General features: G+C 43.6%; 1 protein-coding gene across 1 annotated transcript in view; it reads right to left on the bottom strand.

Annotated features, from left to right (window-relative positions):
- Window positions 1-335: 335 nt before the first annotated feature.
- LOC126455847 (uncharacterized transporter slc-17.2-like) overlaps window positions 336-25,378 on the bottom strand; it is a 584,529-nt gene continuing 559,486 nt past the window's right edge. The window contains exon 11 of the mRNA XM_050091608.1: window positions 336-1,359. Coding sequence (XP_049947565.1) covers window positions 1,060-1,359 — 300 coding nt within the window. The 3' untranslated portion in view covers window positions 336-1,059. The remainder of the gene's footprint in view (window positions 1,360-25,378) is intronic.

The raw sequence follows: 25,378 nt of genomic DNA, 5'->3' as shown, positions 1-25,378 counted from the left end.
GATGGCTGGGTGTTGCGTGCTGTCCTTCGGTTGGTTAGGTTTAAGTAGTTCTAAGTTCTAGGGGACTTATGACCACAGCAGTTGAGTCCCATAGTGCTCAGAGCCATTTGAACCATTTTTTTTTGTTTTCAGTTACTAATCACAATATATTAAATACCACTACCAAAATCCAAACTATCAAAAATCGAAAATCAAATAATTTTTCGTTTCTAGAGATCGAGCCTTATTTTCGAAACGTATAACATTTTCGGTTAACAGTAACGAATTTCACCTATCTGCGTCAAATTTTAATTTATTTTCATAAGACCAGCAATCAAAAATACAATGCTGCAATTTTTATTAAGATTTTGTGTTCAATATTTGTATTTAAGGTTTTCATTTGTTAATAAACACAAAATTTAAAAAAATATAAAAGAACGTTACTGCTAGTGAGATATGAAACAGAGACAATAGGATCAGTCACTTCCGCGCTATGCACTCGGACATCTGCGACTACCTTAATGAGGTCACTTAACAGCACTTGGAAATCTTCTAATTTTTAAAGGCGATAGTTTCGTTTTTTCCCCTTAATTTCGTCACACTGCTTTATTAAATTTATATCCGGGTACTGACATAGGGCCAACCTGTAAGGCTACTTGTAAAATCGTAGCATGCCGCATATGCCAAAGTCAATGAAGTTAATGTCAAACACGTCCATTCACTCGACAATGTGCCTTGTAACGATCACTCAAGAAACCTCTCAAAATTCACATAGCAGTGCTTTATTTTTTATCAGAACGTTCAGTACATTATCCCAGTGGCGCATAGCGCCATCTGCAGTGGACAGCTGTTGATGGTCGCTACTTTGGCGTTTTCAGTCTGTCCTGAGGCTGCATATTCACACAGTCCACTGCAGCGGGCATTCCCTACCGGTGTCGTGACCTGCACGCATTTGCAGCCTTACGATTGATTGAAAACGCCAGAGAAATTGCCATTAACAGCTATCCACTGAAGTGAAAATGTTGCGTCACAGGGCATGGGAGCGATGTACGGCGGGCGGGTTCGTGGCTGACGCCGCACTCAGACGATGCAGCCACCGGTGGCTGGCGCGATCATCATGGTGGAGACCTCTAGCGGCTGCGGCGCGGACTCTGTGTGCTGCTGTTGCTGTTGCTGCTGCTGCTCCCGCGGCTGCTGCTGGCGTGGGGACGGCGAGGCCGGTACAGAGGGCGACGGTTGCGCCTGCTGCTGGTGCTGCATGTCACTCGCCACGGAGTTCCATGGCTGCACGCTGCCGCTGCCCAGCCCCATGAAGATGATGCCCGTGAACGTCAGCACCAGCGCTGACACCCCAAACACCATCCGCCAAGAGCCAGGTAGCTGCCAACAACACCATCCACCTCCACAGCAACAGCGTAAACAAATACTGAGCAAAACCTTGGGGCTCTGAGCCACATCATTTTGTAAAAGTACGCTGATGTCCACTAGAAGCTAACGCCATGAACACAGCATGCAACAAGCGTAAATTTCTCGTGAAAAGTATAATACATGCCATTACAGTAGAGCGTCGATTATCCGTACGTCGGTCAACCGAACGACCGCTTAACCGAACTGTGTACTAGAGTTGTGGCGATTCGTGAATGAGTCGTTCATTTGAACGACTCTAAATAAAGAATCGTAAGAATCGAATCGTCATACGGACGAATCGTCGTTCAAAAGAATCGTAAGAACGATTACGTGTTTCCGAGTCGTGACGATTCCAAGTTCCAACGATTAATCGAGCAATAGCACTTGGATTATGTATTATATTTCGCGTATCTCGAAAATGGCCCTAACTATTTGGATGAAATTTTGTATTTAGACTGGTTTTTGCTTTTTGAGTTCACCTACATAGTTCCATTCTTTCGTAAAATATATATATTCTACATAGTTCCATTCGTAAAAACGCAATTTTATATTATAAAAACGCTATTTCACAGGATTTTATAATGCCATCTAGTAAAACTTTGTTAGTACGTATTGAATGTAGTTAAGGTTTTGGTTTTCATGTTTATCTGTATATAGGTGTCTTTCCTTACAGCATGCGATTTTACACAAAAGAGTTTTTTAAACAAAAACGCGAATTTCGTGTTTCTTGGGAACGGCTTTAATAGTTTGGATGAAATTTTATATTTAGATACGGATTTTGATTTTTAAGTTTATCTATATTGGCGTGTTTCCTGAAAAACTCGATTTTACGCAATAAGTATTTTATATCGCAATTTCGTAAATATTTGTTACTGTTGGATGTTACAGTAGAGGTGTATCAAAATTTTGTGAGATGGCGGTATAACATTATCCGAATACGAACACGTTGGACTTACCGTACATCCAATAGTAACAATCATCCTAGATATGTTTTAGGTTAGACATGGTGTGCTTTCATCAATTAAGGCATTACACGTATAAATCGAGAATCACACTTGTAACGTCATATGCATGTTTACTTATAAATAAACTATTTCTGGCATATCTCGTCATGACACAGTTCGATTCTAACCCCATTGACAATTTCAGACATGTCCTGCCATCTGTGAGTAAGATGTAGGACTTTTTGCATTCCGTAAGAATCGTGCCATTGCAGACTAGAATGAATCGTGAAAGAATCGTGAACTAATCGTAGGAATCGATTCGCTATGTGAGATTGAATCGTAGGAATCGAATCGGGAAAAAGAATCGTGTTGCCCAACTCTACTGTGTACTCGCTCGCACCAGTTACTCTCCCACCCTACCGTCCATCATCCCTCTCACTCCCAAACCAAGTTTCCCACAGTAGTCGCAGCACTGGGCCACCGCTGGCGGAACATTGCTTCTAATGGGGCCTTCACAAGGCGCTGCTGACTGGCCAAGCCGCCAGTCGCTGTTTCAACAATCAGCACACTTCTGTCGGCTTGGTACCGGCAGTAGCAGTAACGGCAGTATCAAAGCTATTCACAGCAACAGCTGCGCCAGCTGCCGCTCCGCGCAGTTCGACGGATTGCACGCCCCCAAGAAGAGCTTCTCAAGGTGCAAACAGTCACCTTCTGTTCTCTGTTACGACCACAGAAAGTGAAGATGAAAGTATACCAACAGCTTCTGAGGCGTTCACTTGTTTAGATACTGCCTTCCGATGGTTTGAAGCCCAAGATGAAAGTGACTAGTTTCAGATATCTGTAATGAAAAACGTACGTCACTTAGCTGCTCGTAAGCGTGTAGGCTTGCTTAGTCAGACCAAAATAAAGAATTTTTTAAACGTTAATTTTGTATACTGTGTGTATTGTTCATGCAAAATGCGTATTTAATATGTATATATCACTTCGGATAATCGACGCTCTACTGTACATGCAAATGGATAGCACTTCAGCGTAGCTGTACAAACTAATTAGGAGTAACACTTTTTCCATTCTCCATGTAAGGAAACATTACACAGAGGTCCCAGCAATCACATTTTAATGTTGTCTGTTTGTGAGAATCTCACACAGCAGCACTCATCAGCATTCGAAAGGAGAAAGTCTGTGACCTGTTCAGACTGCAGCTTTCCCTTGCGTGATATTGCTGCACATTGTTTGGAATCACACAGCTGTCTTGCAAAAATGGAATCGATGGGTTCAGGAGGGTCATTCACGATGTCATGTAGGATCTCAGTGGACCCACTTGGCTAGTGCTGTAGGGGACAGACAAATTGTTCGCTCGACCAAACAGAATTTTACAGCCACGTAAGGTGTCTTGAGCCAAGAAATGGGAAGAACAGCACCCGCACGACAAGCACGATAGCATCTGGAGCACCATGGACTATTATAGTGGCGACAACTGTTGTAGCTGCACTTGACGTGGCAGCACTGATGAATTCATGGCGGCTGTACTCAGCTTAACCCTACGTGACTAGCGCCTGAGAGGCACAAAAAATTATTTGTTCTTCAGTGAAGGAACATACAGCCACCTTAGGCATCTTAAACCAAAATGTGGGCTTGTTTGCAGCAAGACAGATATTTACACAGAAAGTGTGATGATGTCTAGAGTACCTCAGACTGTTACTGCTGCGCTCATTGATGAGGTTGCCCTTGATGCAGCAGCAGAGAGGGGTACACTGATAGTGGTGCAACGGCTCCACATCATCTTTTCAGACTGATTCTAGTTCTGCGTACTCATACATCTACATCTACATACATGCTCCACAAGTCACTGCACGATACGTGGCGGAGGGTACGCTGTACCACTACATGTCGTTTCCTTTCCCGTTCCACTCGCAGACAGAGGATGGAGAAATGACTATCTGTATAGTTCCATATGAACCCTAATTTCTGGTGTCTAACCTTCGTAGTCCCTGCGCGAAATGTATGTTGGCAGCAGTAGAATCGTTCTGTAATCAGCTTCAAATACTGGTTCTCAGTAGTGTATTTCGAAATGAATGTCTTCTTCCCTCCAAGGATTCCCACTTAAGTTCGCAAGGCATATCCGTAAGACTTGCATCCTGATCAAACCTACCAGTAAGAAATGTAGCAGCTCGCCTCTGAACTGCTTTGATATCTTCTTTCAGTCTAACCTGGTGCGGATCCCAACACTCACGTCGCACTGGTGTCCTACATCCAGTCTCCTTTATAGATGAACCACACTTTCCTAAAATTCTCCTAGTAAATCGAAGTCGACCATTCACTTCCCCTACCACAATCCTCACATGCTCGCCGAGTGGGGTGGCGATGTGGTTACCACACTGGACTCGCATTCGGGAGATTGACGGTTTAAACCTGCGTCCGGACATGCTGATTTAGGTTTTCCGTGATTCCCCTAAATCGCTTTAGGCAAATGTTGGGATGGTTCCTTTGAAAGGCTATGGACAATTTCCTTTCCCATCCTTCCCTAATCCGATGGGACCGATGACCTCGCGGTTTAATCCCCTCCCCCAAGTCAACCAACCAACTAACCCTCACATCCTCGTTACATTTCATATTGCTTCCCAGCATTACTCCCAGATATTTAAACGGCATGACTGTGGCAATGCTGTATCCAAACGCTAGGGTTTTTTTCCTACTCATCTGCATTAAGTTACACTTCCCTACATTTACAGCCAGCTGCCATTCATCACACCAACTAGAAATTGTGTCCAGGTCATCTTGTATGATCCTATAGCCACTGATCTTCGACACCTTCCTGTACATCACAGCATCATCAGCGAACAACCATAGATTGCCTGCCCATCGTGTCCGCCAAATGATTTATGTATACACAAAATAGCAACGGTTGTATCACACTTCCCTGGTCACTCCTAATGTTATCTCTGTCTCCGATGAACACTCGCAGTCGAGGACAACATATTGGGTTCTATTACTTAAGTAATCTTCCAACCAGTCACATATCTGGGAGACTACTCCATATGCTCTTACTTCGTTAACAGTCTACAGTGGGGTACTACTCCATACGGTCGTATCTTCGTTAACTGTCTGCAGTGGGATGCCGTGTCGAATGCTTTTTCGGAAATTTAGAAATATAGAATCTGCCTGTTACCCTTCATCCATAATTCGCAGTATATCATGTGAGAAAAGCGAAAGCTGCGTTTCGTACGAACGATTCTTTCTAAAATATGACATGAGCTTTTCGGTCTCTAGGTAATTTAGTATATTCGACCTCAGAATATACTTTAGAACTCTGCAGCAAACCGATGCTAAGGCTATTGGTCTGTAATTCTGCGGGTCCCTACTTTTACCCTTCTCATATACAGGAGTCACCTGCGCTTTTTTCCGGTCGCTCGGCACTTTGCGCTGTTCGAGAGATTCGCGATAATTGCAAACTAAGGGTCGAATGAAATAGATGAAATAGAGTACTCTTTTAAAACCGAATTGGGAGTCCATCCAGGCCTGGCAGTTTATTTATTTTCAATTCTTTCAGTTGTTTCTCTACGCTAGGGATGCTAGTTACCATGTCATCCATACGAGATTCAGTGCGATGATCAAACGACGGTACGTTTGTAAAAGTCTCCTCCGTGATCGATTTCTTAAACTTGGAATTTAACACTTCGGCCTTCCTTTCTCTCTCTTCTACTGCAAAACCAGACTGGTCAACGAGTGACTGGATGGAAGCCTTGTTACCATGTCATCCATACGGGATTCAGTGCGATGATCAAACGACGGTACGTTTGTAAAAGTCTCCTCCGTGATCGATTTCTTAAACTTGGAATTTAACACTTCGGCCTTCCTTTCTCTCTCTTCTACTGCAAAACCAGACTGGTCAACGAGTGACTGGATGGAAGCCTTAGACCCGCTTAGCGATTTTACGTAGAACCAGGAGCAACAAGGTAAATGTATCCATATGAGGAGGCTCTGGAAACAACAAACGTTGCCAGATTGTGTACATTATCACACCTGACATTACCTTGCGCAAACAATTAGCTAAGGTCCTCATAGCCAGCGATTTGGACACAGGAGCTATAATTGTGAGCCTTTAATGCGGGTGATTGTGTCCTATCACTGAAATCTGCAGGTGGTTACCTTCCAACAGGATATCGCAAGACAATACGTCGCCAGAGATGTCCTTATCTACCTCGCTACAGAGGGTATTCTACTGTTCCCTTCGCCAGCAAGCAAGTTCTCCGTATCTCTCACACTGAAGGTATACAGGGTGTTAAATGTATGGGTGCAGGTATTTTTATCGACAACTGAAGAAAGTGTACTGAACAACATCACATCGACAGCATACACGTGGTAAGAGCAAGCCATTAATGTTTATCTTCCCCTGGGTAGTAGGTCAGGTGTCGAAGTGTGGATGCAAGGGCGCAAAACGGTTAGTCTCTACTGACAGGCGTAGTCCACTTAATGGTGCAGTTACGGCCATGCACAAGAATCAGGTAGTAAATTATGTGACGTGTCTTTTGGCAGAATGTTAGATGCACAAAAGCACCAATACGCCAATGTATGTACACTCTTTGACATAAAACTCGACCGGCGGCCGGCCGCTACAGAGGCTAAGTCCGCGCCGATCGCGACATGGGACAATAAAACTGGCCAACTCGCTAATTCTCTAAGTCCGGTTATCTGCACAATCTGGCAACACTGCAGACTGCGGCACTTCCTGGAGGAAAACTTGTCCCATGATAGAGAAACACTAGGCTGATTACGCCTGTGGTCTAGCGGTCAGTCTGCTTTCGGCCGGTGAGCGGCGAGGACGTCTTGTTTACGTCCCGTCCGCAGAGTCGCGGTCCCGTCCGCAGAGTCGCGAGCGCGCGTAGTTTGTTTCCTTCCTCGCCGCAGCTAATACTCGCGTCCGTTGACACTGAGTCGCCATGGCTCATTCGTACAGAAAAGCTACCATGAAGATCAGCTTCCAGCCCGACTACGCACGACCACGAGCCTTTGAAGTCGAACGATTTATCCGTGACGAAGTTCAAATACCAACACAGCACATCATTGGTATCCACCTATCCATCACAAGCAGCGTCGTTTACGTCAAGATGGTCGATGACGAGTTATGTCACGCAGTTGTGAACAGATACGCGAACACTCTCAAGTTCAAACACTCCGATGGTCACATCGGAGAGGTTACTGTTGACCATGCTGGACTAGGATTACGCACACTAAGAGTCTTCGAACTCCCTTTCGAAGTACCACCGGACGTCGTTACCTCAGCTTTCCGCCCTTATGGGACGGTAATTAGCCACGTGGCCGAAAAATGGAACACCTTCGAGACGTACCAAGTCCTCAACGGCGTCCGAAAAGTGAAAATTGAATTAAAGAAACATGTGCCGTCCTACTTAGTCATAGGTGGCTGTCGAGCAATAATAATGTACGACGGCCAACCTCGTACTTGTTCTGGTTGCGGCCAGGAGGGTCATGTGCGCTCGGCGTGTATTCAACGTCGGGTTACACAACTTCCATTGCATGACACGACACCACCTCCTACGCTCACGGCCCTCCCCCTCAATTACGCAGAGGTGACACGATCGACCGTCATGACAGACGACAACCCCCCCGGAAGACAGGAAACGTTAGAATGCGCACCTGTCGCCGGTCCTGGATTGACCAACACCATTACGGTGTCTGCAGGGGTTGAAGAACGCCGCCCATCGACTCCACATGAAGATTCGGATGAGAGAATGGAACTCGACGCTAGGGTTGTACCGACCTCTGCCTTTCTCCCTGAGGGGGATGCTATACGGGAACCACAAACTCTTTCGGACTGAGAAACCCACGTCCGCAAACAAAGCTCACCGAGAAAACATAAAAAGCGACGTCGCACACCCTCAGACGATTGCCTCCAGCGGACGTCTTCTCCAGTTGACGACCGGACGGCCGATGAAACGACGAGGAGAATGGATGACACGAGATCGCCCTCACCTGTCACTTTGTCTGATATTGACAAATCCGATTCCGCTCCCTCGGACAAACGGATGGCCAGCACAGCGCTCGCCGTTGGTACACAACCGGAAACAACTGCGGATTCACCCTTAGTCACTCAGCCCACAAGTGTTCTACCGCAGCCACCGTTAACTTGCGGACCTTGGGCGGATGACATTGAAGACGATTCTCCGGCCGCTGTGGTGGATGAGGCGAGGGGTCTCTCCTCCCACACCTCGGCCCCTCCCGAGTAGCAACAGATGACGGCGCGGACGCGGCCAGCAGATCATAGGCCCCACCTTTTACGCCGACACTGACGGCAGCCCCCACCGCAGGAGACGATCTACAAACCTATCGCTTAACGACCATCAACATTAACACCATTCGGACACGTACGAAGTTGTCGCTGCTCCAAGACATGCTCAATGCAGCAGACGTTGACATTGTCTTTCTCCAAGAAGTCTTCGTCGAAGATTTCCCGGGTATGTATGGTTATACGGCTCATGTGTCCCACGCCTCGCTAACTAACAGTGGAGTCGCCATTCTCCTCAGAGAGGGCCTCGAGGCGGACGAAGTCCGATATCTCCCCGACGCTAGAGGAATGGCCGTAACGGTGCAAGGCGTCCGGTTTATCAATGTGTACGCCCCTTCCGGAACGAACCGCCGTCGTGACCGATCGCTCTTCTTCGCAGAAGGAATAGCACCGCTTTTTCAGGGCAGGCACGATGACTTGATATTAGGGGGCGATTTCAATTGCACCCAAGCACCTAAAGATCAGCTGCCACGCCATTCACCGTGCCCCGAACTTGGGACACTCATCGGCGATCTCCAGCTAGTAGATACATGGGAACATGTCCGAGGAAATAGGCCGGGATACACCCATTTCACGAGTCACTCGTCTAGTCGCATCGATAGGATTTACGTCTCCCGTTCTCTCGCGGCAACGGTGAGTGACGCGGAGGTGTGGCCAGTAGCCTTTTCTGATCACGAGGCCTATATATGTGCCGTCACCCTTCGTCGCCAACGGGTGTGGCGCAGCCGACATCCCTGGAAATTAAACCTTGCTCATCTCGCTTCTCCGGATTGTCGACGCGCCATCGAAGACACGTGGAGTTTGTGCGTCCGCCGCCTCCCAACGTATCCTAAGTCGATTAGTTGGTGGTTAACCTGCGCCAAGCCGGCCCTACGGCGAACCTTTATTACGTATGGTCGTGAGACTGCTGCTTGGAGGCGACAGACCCTTGATTTTTATTTCACCGTCCTTCGCGAATGCGCCTCCTTGCCACCCACACCGGAATGACAGCTGACAGTTCAGCGTGCGAAAGCACAGATCGTAGCCCATATGCGCCGACACCTCGAAGGGACGATCTTCCGAGCGCGGACACAAAGACTCGCAACGGGACGACCCACCATGTACCACGTCATCCGAGAACGTACACTGCGAAGACGGGCGCTGATACATGCCATCACCACTGAGGACGGCCTTCATCACACCACACAACGCGATATTGCTGCAGCCTTCTTCGACCATCACGCACGACTTTATTCTGCTCAATGTTCCGACCCGATAACGGTGACAGCAGTCTCACAACTGGTTTACGGCATTGTCCCACAGGATTTACAAACTGAATTATTGAACGACATTACGGAAGACGAAGTTATCGACGCCATCGGTAAAGGAGCGGCGAATAAGTCTCCTGGCCCCGACGGGCTCCCTGTGGAGTTTTATAGAACTTTCCAGTATTTATTGGCTCCCAAGTTAACAGACATCTGTCGGGAGCTTATGTCCCCCGCGGTGCCGCTCCCTGCGACCTTCGTAGAAGGAATAATTATACCGGTTCACAAGCCTAAAGGTGGGGCTCGAATACAAGATTACCGCCCGCTAACACTCGTCAACTGCGACATGAAGATATTCACCAGACTATTAGCAAACCGTCTACGACCGACCCTACCTTACGTCATCTCGCCAGATCAGACTTCCCTAGGGGGTATCAACAACATCCACACAGCACTGTGTCGATACCGTGACTTAATAGCCCTAGCCAGGCCACGCCGCGTCCCGGGAGCGCTGGCATCACTAGATTTTAGCCAAGCGTTTGATCGAGTGGATCACGCGTACCTAACGTCCGTTCTCCAGCACATGCAGTACCCACAGCAATTCACAGCCGTCGTGATGCGCCTACTCCGAGGGGCGACTTCCAAAGTGCTCGTTAACGGGCGTCTCTCGCAGTCCCTCCCGATTTTCCGCTCCGTCCGTCAAGGCTGCCCCTTGTCGACGTTACTATATGCTCTGGCACTGGAACCGCTCCTCTGTGGTCTCCGTCAACGCCTCACCGGTCTTACCCTACGTGACGTCACATTTCGCTGTACAGCATATGCAGACGACCTGGTTCTCGTGTTCCGCAATCGCGATGATGTCAACAGAGCACTAGAATGGATTACCACGTACGGTGTGGCTTCCGGCAGCTGTCTCAACGTCGCCAAATCGGTCGCCATGGCCATAGGAGACGGGTTGACCCCAGCGTGTGTCGAACCCCTACAGCTTCGTGGCACTATCAAATGTCTCGGAATAGAGTTTCACGACGACATGCGGCGCACCACGGCTCTTAACTACCGCCGCTTATTACAACAAATTCGAGTCCAGATCTTCAACCTTCGTCTGCGGACCCTCGACATTCTCCAAAGGACACACTTCGTTAATGTTTACCTCGCATCGCGCCTTCCACACATAGCGCGTGTTCTCCCAATACCGTTACTGATGGCTCGACGTCTATTAGCGGCATTCGGAGCCTACGTCAGTACAGGCATGCTCTTCAAAGTCAGTTATGAGTCACTGACCCTTCCCCCAGAAAGGAGAGGTCTTGGCCTAGTCCATGTCCACGACAGAGCTGTGGCCCTGTATGTCAGCTCACACATCAAGCTGTGGCGCCACCACCCGGAAAGTTTGACAGGTTTGCTGTTGGAGTCCTTAGCTCCGCCGTCCATTATGCCCCCACTGACGACGCAAGGCATTCCCCCACACTTCTACTACTTCGGGAACTTTTACATTGAACACAGCTATTTCCGTATCGCAGTACCACCGACGAAACAGGCGTCGGCGCGGGATACATATCATGTCCTACAGAAGAGGCGCCCACCAAACATCGTGGAGACGAAAAGCCCTCAGGTTAATTGGAAGGTGGTGTGGAAGACGATTCACGCGATTCCACTGGACACAGCCGTCCGATCCACATGGTACATCACAGTCAATGGTAAACAGATCACCTGATCACGCCTCCACAAGATAAACATGGCGGAATCGCCTCTCTGCGTAGAGTGCGGGATACCAGACACGGACGAACACCGTCTCACATGTGGCGCGGCAGAAGACGTATGGCGCTTGGTGCGACAAATTTTGTCGTATTTTCTACGAGTGACTCCGGAACACATTACACCTTGGTTTCTACTATTTCCGGATCAACAGTATTTCCCGCGCGCCAAGACCAACGCTGTCACGTGGATCCGTGCGCACGCGGTACACTACTTATTTCACGATGGACCTAAAGATGTATTAGACTCTTGGAACTACCTACAAGAGCGTCATTGCAAGATCGTACGGAACCCAAAATACAGACAGTATTTTTCTAATTACTTAGGGAGTGCCCTACGCGACCCTCCGCGCAGCTGGATCATCAACAGGTAGGAGAAGATACCCATTGAGTGAGCTGACATGACTACGTTCGATTCTCGGTGGAACAACATGATATACGTGAAGACGTACCTGGATGATGAAGCGTAAGGAGAGTAGCGACACACCCTTCTGCATCCTGTGTGAAGCACTTATTTTTCGTTTTCCCCATATACATTACCTCGGTGTAGGAACGTGCCGAGATATTGTTTTCTTTTTCTCAGAGCATGATGCGGTGCTAGATACATTTATTTTTGTTGTGGTATAAAGTAAAACCACATTAAGAATGTATTAAAACAGTAAATAAAAATAAATAAATAAATAATAATTCCCACAAAAGATTTCCCCTTCCCATCCCTGATTCCTTGACGGACGAGGGGGACACTGCGACCAGGCCTCGGGTTACGACCCCTGATCGCCCTGCCATCCGCGCCCTCCCCCACCTTCTTTTAAAAAAAAAGACAAAAAAATAAAATAAGAAAAGGCAAAAAAACCAAATAAAAAACTAAAACAAAATAAAAAAATAAAAAAAGGTGGGAAAAAAACTACTGATAGGCATAGTTAGCAAATGAAAGATTTTGATAGAGAACAAACAATGTATTTACCTTAATAGTGTTCAAAAGTCATAATATATAGCAGTTCATTACATCCAGTCCTACAAATTTACTGTCTCTAATGGACATACGTCCAGATCATCCGCTCTCAAAAAAATAAAAAAAATAAAAAATGAAAATAAAAAAGAAAAAAAAAAGCGGTAGCGTGCGTTGTTTCTGTTCGTAATGTCAGTGGATCGAGAGTAGCTGGCATAAAATATTTTTATAGCCTCTTCTGTCTGAATGCTGAAGACGTGAATGTAATGGTAGCGCAGATTCAATCTATTTCGCTTTCTGACACACCGATATCAAAATTTTATCCAGTAACGATTTTGCGGCAGATTTCCTGCAGACTGTCCTCCTCTGGACGCCGTATGCGGCAAAGCTCCGGGATCCATTTGCTGGCTACCGGCAGCGGCCGTGGCGACAGCAGCGGCGCTGCACTCCCCCGTTCTTTATCGAAAGCGCCTGCTCCCGCTCATCGCTTTTGATGATTTAAAACGCTTTATTATTAAATGTTGCTCCACAGAAAATTTCTACGATTTCCATTCACGCTCAAAAGCAACGGAGACAGACGCCCTGATTAATAGGCGGGTATTATATTACATTAATCGGCAAGAGCTGAGTACGGCCCGAAATTAATTTTATAGACTGGGACGAAATTAAACCACCTCGCTACATTCGATGAATTTATAAATGCTTCATACCTCGTTTCTTTTCCTTTCAAACTCAATTATTTGTGCAACTTTTGGTCAATGTTCGGATGTTTTCGTCAAGCCGGGGTGAGCGTCTGTGGTGTAAAGTGTATTACAGTTCTTGTTTCATTCCTTATGGTAACTCTATGCGATAAACTGTGTGAATACCTTGCAATGCATGCTCTGTAGCAGTGCAGGAACACTGCACATTTGGAGTTCCATGTATGGGTTCATGAAGTATTTAATGTTGATCGGAAGTGATAGTTAAGGTCATCAGATTTAGACCAGAAAAATTTGTCGTTTTGGAGGTTTCAGAGAACGGAAAGGAATTGCTAACGCCGGTGTTAGAAAACGTCTACAGTTAAATGCTATTGCAAAAATTTAGAAGAGGGGGAACTATATTAATCAACATGTGCACTTCATAAACAACCTTCTGACATGTTAGACCTATATGACGAACAAAACTCAAATTTATATCGTTGGCAGTCGCTTTGAATCTTTTCAGGATCTATTTTACAGTGAAGCACCTTGGCATTTGCAAACCAGACATCCATGATATTAACTTAATTTACTAAGTCGAATCGGACGAAGATTGATGTTTAAAGGCATTCTTCAGATTTCGTATAAAGAATTTTTACTAGCCGTTTGCAACTCCATTAATTAAAATGGAAAATAAAAGGTTGTAGTCAGCGGCTTCCACCGAGATTGGAACTGCTATGTCATACAGTACGACCACCGCAACGCACAAGGGAACATCTTTTTTTTTTTAATTTTGCTTTTTTCTTTTACTTTTTTTGACGATTACCCCTTTTTTCTCTCTTATTTTAAATCCCCTTAGGAAAATGGCAATAAAAAAAGAAACTAAGTGCCACCGCCACTTTTCAACCTATAACAAAAAAAAAATCTGGTCCACTTCAGGCGTTGGCTCCTGACTAAACCTACCCCAAGAGCTGCCTATATACCAGGGGAAATATGGGAATTCAAGGTTAGGGCTATCATTACAAACAAAACAAAATCTTCGTTTTTCTGAATTTTATTTTGATTTTGATTTTTGTTTTGTTTATTTTTGTTGTGTAATTGATCAGACGCCTTCTGCGCCCCGCTGGTAATATGTTGAGTCACGTCTTCTCGAAATTGGTGTGTTCCGTTCAGTAGTTCAGAAATGTTCATTGGTTCAAACTGGAAACCTCCTTCACTCTTGGCTTAACACATTCCAGCTGCGAGGCGGGTCGTGGAAAGCACTCCCAAGGAAGTTCGAGAAAAATTGTCTGTATTTTGGGTGGCGGACAACGACATAATGACGGTCGTTGAGGTATGTCCAAAAATCGAGTACAGAGTCTACAGTTTGTCCAACTAGGTAGTGAATGGCATGTCCGCGAATCCAATTCACAGCATTGGTCTTTGTCCGAGGAAAATAGTGACGTCCCAGAACTAATGATGAAAGGGGAGTATTCCGATTCAGAATGTCCCGCGTTAGAAAAGCCACAATATGACGAATAACCTCTGAGCTAACGACACACTGGCGACCACAGACGGACTATAGTCACTGCGATGTTGCCTGAGCCTCAAAACGCAACCTTAAAACACACAAACAGGTGTTACTTATGTGAAGAACACCGTTCTTGGAGTCCAGAAATTAATTATACTTTCTAAGTGTCTCTTCTTACAGTGGATTCTATCGTACGAGTCTTCGATGTGGAAAACGAATGTCAAGTGAATTTAGCGAGGTAACGCCGGCCTACACCCGGAAGTAAATGCACTATCAGAGTGTTGACAAATACTTGCTACGACGCTGCCATTTCTCGGTTCTCTTACGAGGCAGCTCTTCAGCGAAATGCTTGCAGTGATTCTCCGATACGGTCCTTCAGAGTGGAGACGCGCGCGCACGTTTGGTTTTTATGCGACGTTCTCCCCTGATGGTTTCTGACGTCGCCTTGTGGGCTATGTCTAAATTTGAGACATTCAATTATCATTAATCCAGAATGATACAAGTTTCAGCTTCCGGCGTGGAAGAAGGCAGTTGACGCCGACATTATATCATTTCAACGTAGGGAAAGCAAAACGGGTCATTCAATGTTTCTCATTCAACACAAAGCATGTGAGATAATTTTCCGTAACGTTCATAATCATCTAAAAATACAAACGAAGTAAAAATACATCTGAAGCTTATTCGAATTGAATATAATGTAAGATACCAAACGCTTTGCACCTCGATGTCGAATTTGTCCACGTGCAATCTTTTGCAGCATACAAAAAGAATGTCATGATTACCACGAGAATGAAGAAATATGTTGGTACGGATGGAAGCAAGGAGAGACGCAGTCAACAAATATTCGATTCCTCATGGCATTCATTTCATTTGAGACGTAAGAAGAGTTAAAGCGGGATATTACTTTCGTTAACACGAAAGATATGCCGCACATATTGATAACGAGGAAGTCTGCGTCTTCATACGTTTCCTCCTTGAAATCTGTATGCTCTCTTATATACTAAGTAGCCTGATCATTGTTTCAGTAATGTTACCCTCTTGTTTGACCCCGTAACGATGAACAGATTCCAAATGCATGTCTCTGCATGAAAGTAGCTGTTCGAACCCTTCCTGGGTTGCTTTTTGTGTTTTATTGCTTGGAATTCCTGAAGCAGACCACTGTGCCTTCTCCCCTTGTGGGTTAGGTCTCAAAACTAAACCGCTTTTTATCCAATGGCATAATTTATTCAGACAGCATCAGCACAAGACTGTCAAACAAAGCCTTTCATTTACAGTTGCAACACTCTAACCAGCACTGACCGAAGTGTAATCCACGGTCATGGTCCGAAATTAGCAGCTATCTGCTACTGTGGCAAAGTCCGTACTACACTTTCGATTCCGCAGCACCATTTTATCTGGTAACACTGTGTAGTTGCAGAGTTGCGCCAGCATGTCTGTCCTCACACTGTCAACTTTATGTATCTCACTTCTCCTGCAGCGTTGATCACGAGGGGCAGAAGTAAATGAGTGTATTCTGCATGACGTAACATTCAGTATTCCCTTCTTTCATAGCCACTCTTCATGTGCATCGATACCAAATAGGAATGTGAAAACTCTTGCGAGTGAGAGAATGACAATAACAATCGTAACAAGAACAATCAAATAATGAATGATGTTTATTCCAACGCAGAACGAGAATGGCTTTAAATATAAAAATCTATATCTATATCCATATCTATTGATCTTTGAGTTGGCACAATGCAAATATATTCTTAGCATTTAGTTACTGAATTTAGTTCGGGATGTTTGCAGACAAAAGGAAAAGTCGGTACTTCTCGCTAGTGTAATATAATGTGAACCAGCAACTACCCTTTCCTTAGAACACGACTCAAGTAGGTCCCCAAGTAGGTACCAAGGCACTGCTGCATTCTGTTCCCTGACATTGCTCTGATGACGGTTAATGCAGATAGTTCCGATTATGAAATACAGAACGTATTGCAGGTTAGTTCCTAGGATAGTAACATTAAATTTGCGTTGTAGACGGCACATGAACGTGACGACTATCCATATTACTCATCAATATAAAAAGACAATATTATGGGAATTTAGCAGGATTACTCAACATGAATTCTGAAATTGGTTGACTGACCGCACAGGTGCTAACCGTCGTCAAGAGTATACGATGTCCTAATCGCATTAGGAATATGAAGATCCTCTTCGACAGCTCGCAACTTTCACATTGCTATCTCCACCCTACTCCAGACAGCCCTCGGTGGAGTTGCACTAAGTTGCCGATGCAATGTAAGGCCTTCAAACCGACAGCAGACCACATATTGAAAAATACAAGCGAGTTCTCTTGCAGCGTAAGCTTATTGTAACTAATCTAAAAATTATTGGACAGGAACATTGTCCTATTCAAAAAAAGCTGACCAGCAGGTCCTCTAATCGCTCCTTGGTACAGTCGTTTGACTATTGAAAATGGTTCCAACAAGTCACCACTAGAAAACACTGCTCTGTACCGCAATAACTCAAGATGTAAAGTAATACCACGGTACTACAAATATCAGGGAACACCTTATCACAGATAAGACTGTCCTTAAGGCTTGTAAGCTCACATTTATTACAATAAATGACATACTTGAAATGTTACCACTCTCATTATTACGTCAGATTGGTAATGCACGTAGTAAGTTCGTCGTATTCATGATTTCCTCTTCAAAGTAACATACCGTACTTATTATTTAACACAAAATGACATTAAAAATTTAAGTTATTCACGAGCAGCTAGTTGAGAATATGTATGAACTTCAAATGAGACGACGAACCGTCTTGTTCCGCATATGGATTCAAACCCAGCTCATGCAGACTAAGCAAAGATTTCGTTACTGACGGAAACTAACAGTCATTCCTGATTAAGCATACAGAGAGTCATATACCTCGATTTTAGACAGTATCAGTTAGCAAATATCAAGTTTAAATTGCATAACGCAAACATGTTTAACAGAAGCGAATTCCTACCCATCATCTATTGTCCCTGTTAACGAACTACGAGAGATGTTAAATATTGCTTCTTCACAAGTAACTTACTTGAAATGCCGTGAGGTAAAGCTTTGTGTTGGACACGGATTCGAACCCAGAACCTAATCTGATTGCTATCGAAGCACAGTCAAATGTGACATATCGGATTTTCGCGGCAGTAGCTAGATGTTTTAACTGAAATGACGAGACGAAACATTAATTTTTTCCTTCCCAGGACTCCTACCCGGCACCTATCGCTGTTATATTCTAGAGAAAACGAACGTTAAATATGGGTTTGTTGCGCCAGCAGTGATATGTGAGCATGTTTGATACTTAAGCCGTGTTATCAGACGAAAAGATCAACCTGACACAAACTGTGGGAAGTTTGTTTCACAACCTTCGTACCTGGATAATGAGCTTTTTCCTATTTGAGATATCTGTGAACGTTGCTGCTTAAGACGACTTAAGCAGAAACTAAATTCCCTCAGCTTCGATAATGTTTAAAGAAATCGTCTTATCGGCACTAACTCGTGATTTTTGAATTGTTTAGCGGCCGCACTCTGCCGTATTTCGCCGGTTGGAAGGCAAAAGCTTACTGACAAATTTCAGACAGAAATTACTGTTACAGTGTACTTATGGAGCCAAATGAGTGGATTGCGTATTTTCCGGTGAGAAAGAGCACTGGCAAACAGTCTTCGCTACATGAGGTTATTTAAACTGGTGTCACTCTGAGCTAGAATTTATGGTCAGGTAAATGTTTCGGATGCGAGTTTTGCAACTGTGAAATACTTTCCTACATTATAGAAGCGAATATTAAACTTGAACTAATATTGCGAAAATTTTGTACTTGGACAGCTTAGAAGGAAAGTACTTCTGTTTATTTCAAAGGGAAACAATAGATTTTCTAAAACATTGTCTGTCATACACAACTTGAAACAGGTCATGTCGACCAAACCATGTGGAAGAACTGACAGCGACGTATATCAGAAGGCAGTAAGATATCTTGCCTTTTGGTTTGTCAGTACTCGATAGCCATTTCTAGGTGCAAGTAAATGACGAAAGGCAGCCCGTTTTTGTCATCAAGTAACGTCTTCGTCAATTACTTTAGTTTTAATGTAATCTAAGAGTAATTGCTGATGTTTGATATTAACATGAAAAGGATTCCGTAGACAGGGTAAGAACCTGTTCTTGGGAAACTACTTCCATAGTAACCAAAAGGCATTAAATGATCTTCAAGCACTTGTGTTCCAGCAGCGGTATGAATAAAATGATAGTAATAATAACTGTAATAATCGAATTATCCGGCAACTTCACACTTCACAGTGGATTTTCTCGAACTAAGAAATTTGCTGAATTTGTGAAAAATCAAAAAGGGCTTCACATCCAGCCTATGATGCCTAGAAGAGTCTTTACATCCTGCTGACATGAGAATAGCATAATCTCTGCATCAGAAGGATGCTTCTACTTAACCATTTAATAGACTCGCATTTTTTCCACCGTGATTAATTTTGTATGCTAAGCACATCATCTGTTCCAGCACACTCCAGGGGCTGGGAAATGTGGCCACAATGGTCTGGTGGAACGAACTATCACAGATGCAATTCGTGGGTTCAGGCATTTGCTTTTAAGAGGCACAAACAGATTTATTTTACCTCTGGTAACCTCAAGAGGAAGACGTTATAATCCAGAATCAGCATTAAGTATCACGTTCCTTCATTACCAACTGGGCAGAGCCAGTTTACGTTGCGAAATGACATAGCGGAAGTCATTGTAAACAGAAATACAGTCGCCAGTAAGCTTACTTACATTAGCAAATTTTATTTTATTTGATGAACCGATAGCCATTTAAAGGGACAGGGCTCTTAGTTTACTTGTACTTGATTGAACTAGAGACCTTGAAAAATTTGGTGCTGGACTGTGATTCGCATTCGTATCTCCTCTTTCGAGGATCTGAATCTCTCGGAACAGTATAGTTCAATCATTTCGTTCCTTTTCCCAAGACTGCAGTCTTCTCTAGGTCTCCTCCAAAGGTAAATATGTGGGTCCGAATCCTGATCCAGTACAAAAATATTCATAATTTCATTTCCAGCTCTATCAAGTGCACACCCACCTGCTTGTAAAAATTAACGCGCATTTTTAATGTCTGTTCATGTGTTGCCAACAATTGCAATAGGTGTCGTTATTTCTGGTCAAATACGCACACATCTTACTGTTCATGAGTAAGAAACTGATACTTAAGCTACGTTCGTGGATGCGCGGTAGGTGTGCAGTTCGATTGTCTCTTAGGCACAAAAGTTTGTATCCTTATTTTAGATTCAGACACCTAGCGGCTCGTAAGAAAAACCGATACGTAACATTTGATTTTTCTTAGTTAACAATCCGATTACATGTTGGGTTTGTATCTCCGTCACAGCACTTCACATCATGCACTTCATCTTTAAATGCATGCACACTTTGTTACTTCAGAATGGAGGTATATCAGACATCTTTCGTGGTTAGATAACAGGGACGAAAGGGTCTTGATAGGAGTCACGGTTTATTACAAAACTTGTCGTCTTTTATTTTCAAGTTTAGATTTGGTTACTGGTATTGGCAAAAATTTCGGTAATTCATGACTCTTTACGGCTAGTCATCAATATGATGTATTTAGATTAGATTACATTACATTAGATTACTTCTTGTTCCATAGATCATGAATACGAGATTTCGTAATGATGTGGAACGTGTCATTACAATGAAAGATTTCTTTAAATACCATGATTCAATTTCTTTACAACAATTTTTTACACACTCATTCTTTTTTATCTCTCTCTCTCTCTCTCTCTCCCTCTCTCTCTCTCTCTCTCTCTCTCTCTCTCTCTCTCTCTCTCTCTCACACACACACACACACACACACACACACACACACATAAACATTCTTTTTTATTTTTATTTGTTTGTTGTGCTCGACTATCGGCGAGGCACGAAAACGCCTGTGAATGAGTTTCTTAGTTTTGAGTACACTTACTAAAGAAATATCAAAACAACAATGAGAGTTACTGATTTATGATGCTTAGTTTGCAGTCAGTTCTGAGTATTATTAGTAACTACGCTCCAGTCCCTAAACCTAGTTACAGTAAGCGAGTCAGACGCATTACGTATTCCAGGCCGTAGCAGCCGCGACTTGGAGACACCAGCTATGGTCACTTCCCAGCCCGCTGTAGGATCACATCGGTTCGTCTTCTTCCTGCTGGTACTGTAACTGAGATTTGGCAACAAGGCAACGTATGTTTGGCAACTCTGTGATCGACGAGTTACTTCCTGGTGTGCACGGAATTAAGCCTCAAAGTTCACTTGATTTTACCTGTCATTTCCATTGAATAATCTGAGTTACTATCGCTTGAAGGGTAACAAAAGATTGTAAATTTACGGTTTTCAGCCCAGGAAAGTCGCTGCAGGTGGAAATCGCAACTAATCTCGACCTTTAAATAGCGGTTTACGAGTTCTAGTCACTATTGCCCTCGTAAGAGGAAGCTCAGACCCATACCTCTTCGTCAGCTCTGTGGTAACGCGCTGACCTGTGGGAAAGCGTCTGTTATGGTTTGCAGTTCCAGTCTCACTGACTGCAACGTTTTTATCCCTTCTGTGAAAGAGCTACAAGGAGTCGGATCAAACACCAATAAGGAAACCGCAAGGAAATACTTTCGGCTCATAGTGCAATGTTGAAAAACTTACAATGCTGCACAACAGGTAACGCCTCTTTCCGCTGCTGACAAGCGAATTTTGGGTTTCTAGGAATACGTAACTATATTTATGAAATGCCACATTTGCATACCTCTTGAGTACGACACATCATACCAATGAAACACAGACCCAATCAAAATCTAAGTGAGTAGTATTTTACTAATTCGTGTCAATAGAGGCACATTTGTGTACAGATACTCGGTTTTATTAAAACATGCTTTCGTCGTAAGGTTATCGTGGTTAGTTTTATTTCATTTCTTGTAATACAGTGCACAATTTTCGTAAGGTTTCCTTTAGTGTTGTTAAAACAATAGTAAACATGAGAGAGAAATTAATCATCAACGATATATGCGAATTCTCTGATGTTATCTATGACAGTATGACAATGCACGAGCAGTTTATTGATTACATGCATGTAGAAAAATTGTTCTGAGTTAAAGCTGTCAAACAAAGTTTGAAGAAGAATAAAATCTCACTACCACACGACAGCTAATGTAGAAAATACTTTTCTGACATATTATGGCACGATGCGCTCTCCCTACACATCTTCGAGATGCATCTGCTGCCTGCTGTCTATTGAAACTGAACAGAACAAAATGTCACAGTAGTTAGACCTTTTTCCACATGCGACTACTTTGGGTTGAGAAGTGAAGGGAAGTATGTTCAAAGTTCCATTAGATTGACAACTTCAGCAGACAGCAGAATTGCGTTTTAAAAAATGTAGCACTGAATGTATTCGAACTCGCGACATCTTATCTACGCTACTAGCTGACACGTAGCTACAACAGCTCCAGAGCTCGACAACTATTCCTCCAGAACTTTTTGATTCCACAGCACTGTGGGATTATGCATATGGCCAGGTCTTGACTTCTGAGAGACAAACAGTTACAGCTTTTCTTTCTTTTTTTTTTTTACTGAACGACGTTTTCTACAAACAGATAGCGCAATAGAATAGCTCAAGTGGAAAGGAACACTTCCTATTTAAACTTCTGCATCCTACACTGTTGGCAGTTCTGTGTAGGTGGCAGTTACGTGATTTTATTTCGGTGATTACAAAATATAGAGTGGAATGTATGCACTGGGTAGCCGAGGCAGCTAGTTCATGGTGACTGGGTCAACCAAGTAAATGAATTTACTGAACATGGTGCAAATTACTACAGGACGCCTGTGTGTCAGAATTCTCATCCAGTGTGGCGCAACGGCGTTACGACAGAAAAATGAGAGAAGAGGATTTCGTGGTCTGTTGGACGGATGGTAGGTTGTTATACCTATGGTCTGGGTTGGATTACCACTTCTGTCAATGATTTTAGATAGGGAGAGACAGAGTCCATTCTCTCCTGGCTACACCAAGTGAAGAAGATGTAATGGCAGTGTGGTCTGAAAATTCACATTAAAGATGATTTTCCTTCTCTACCAAGTAGACGGTAGGTTGAACCACAATAAAGTCTGGAGTGGCGACATTTAGAAACTCTATCACCAGTAACCTTTCTTATACTAGTTATTTATTTCAAGTGACGAAACAAACGCTATGTATGGTCACAGGACACTTATTCCATATTTTATCTGAGCTTTTGTATGTCGATAAGATTGGTTCTGAACTGGGAATGCAACTCAGACCGCCCTTGACGCGGAATTTGATCCCTTCGTGAGAATACAGCTCGGCTACAATTTGTTGTTTGTTCAAAACTGCAGATTCCTCAACATCTCCACATATTACGCGTGAATGGGATCGAATCCTGGCCCGGCACTAAAGATTTAATTATGTATTATCAAGCTCTAGCATGAGAACACCTATCTGCTGGTGGATAAGAATTTTGATTTTTAATGTATTTTCTTTCGTTGTCAACACTAACGATATCTGACGTTTTTAACTCCCAGTGAGACACAGAACTATTTGCGAGATGACTGTAAGTTCAAGATGTTATTCTGAGCAGCTGGTGGAGAAAAATTCGGTAGCTGACGTCTCTTTGTGTGTAGTCAACAACGATATATATGGGGCTCTATTCCCAGTGAGCGCTGAACTCTTCGACATATTATTTCTAGTTCAAACATGCTCACATATCACTGCTGGCGCAACAAACCCATATTTAACGTTCGTTTTCAATAGAATATAACAGCGATAGGTGCCGGGTAGGAGTCCTGGGAAGGAAAAAATTAATGTTTCGTCTCGTCATTTCAGTTAAAACATCTAGCTACTGCCGCGAAAATCCGATATGTCACATTTGACTGTGCTTCGATAGCAATCAGATTAGGTTCTGGGTTCGAATCCGTGTCCAACACAAAGCTTTACCTCACGGCATTTCAAGTAAGTTACTTGTGAAGAAGCAATATTTAACATCTCTTGTAGTTCGTTAACAGGGACAATAGATGATGGGTAGGAATTCGCGTCTGTTAAACATGTTTGCGTTATGCAATTTAAACTTGATATTTGCTAAATGATACTGCCTAAAATCGAGGTATATGACTCTCTGTATGCTTAATCAGGAATGACTGTTAGTTTCCGTCAGTAACGAAATCTTTGCTTAGTCTGCATGAGCTGGGTTTGAATCCATATGCGGAACAAGACGGTTCGTCGTGTCATTTGAAGTTCATACATATTCTCAACTAGCTGCTCGTGAATAACTTAAATTTTTAATGTCATTTTGTGTTAAATAATAAGTACGGTATGTTACTTTGAAGAGGAAATCATGAATACGACGAACTTACTACGTGCATTACCAATCTGACGTAATAATGAGAGTGGTAACATTTCAAGTATGTCATTTATTGTAATAAATGTGAGCTTACAAGCCTTAAGGACAGTCTTATCTGTGATAAGGTGTTCCCTGATATTTGTAGTACCGTGGTATTACTTTACATCTTGAGTTATTGCGGTACAGAGCAGTGTTTTCTAGTGGTGACTTGTTGGAACCATTTTCAATAGTCAAACGACTGTACCAAGGAGCGATTAGAGGACCTGCTGGTCAGCTTTTTTTGAATAGGACAATGTTCCTGTCCAATAATTTTTAGATTAGTTACAATAAGCTTACGCTGCAAGAGAACTCGCTTGTATTTTTCAATATGTGGTCTGTTGTCGGTTTGAAGGCCTTACATTGCATCGGCAACTTAGTGCAACTCCACCGAGGGCTGTCTGGAGTAGGGTGGAGATAGCAATGTAAAAGTTGCGAGCTGTCGAAGAGGATCTTCATATTCCTAATGTGATTAGGACATCGTATAGTGTTGACGACGGTTAGCACCTGTGCGGTCAGTCAACCAATTTCAGAATTCATGTTGAGTAATCCTGCTAAATTCCCATAATATTGTCTTTTTATATTGATGAGTAATATGGATAGTCGTCACGTTCACGTGCCGTCTACAACGCAAATTTAATGTTACTATCCTAGAAACTAACCTGCAATACGTTCTGTATTTCATAATCGGAACTATCTGCATTAATCGTCATCAGAGCAATGTCAGGGAACAGAATGCAGCAGTGCCTTGGTACCTACTTGGGGACCTGCTTGAGTCGTGTTCTAAGGAAAGGGTAGTTGCTGGTTCACATTATATTACACTAGCGAGAAGTACCGACTTTTCCTTTTGTCTGCAAACATCTCGAACTAAATTCAGTAACTAAATGCTAAGAATATATTTGCATTGTGCCAACTCAAAGATCAATAGATATGGATATAGATATAAATTTTTATATTTAAAGCCATTCTCGTTCTGCGTTGGAATAAACATCATTCATTATTTGATTGTTCTTGTTACGATTGTTATTGTCATTCTCTCACTCGCAAGAGTTTTCACATTCCCATTTGGTATCCATGCACATGAAGAGTGGCTATGAAAGAAGGGAATACTGAATGTTACGTCATGCAGAATACACTCATTTACTTCTGCTCCTCGTGATCAAC

Source organism: Schistocerca serialis, chromosome 2 (genome assembly GCF_023864345.2).
Source record: "Schistocerca serialis cubense isolate TAMUIC-IGC-003099 chromosome 2, iqSchSeri2.2, whole genome shotgun sequence".
Lineage (NCBI taxonomy): Eukaryota > Metazoa > Arthropoda > Insecta > Orthoptera > Acrididae > Schistocerca > Schistocerca serialis.
Note: the sequence above shows the minus strand (reverse complement) of the source record. Positions and strands in the feature narration are given on the sequence as shown.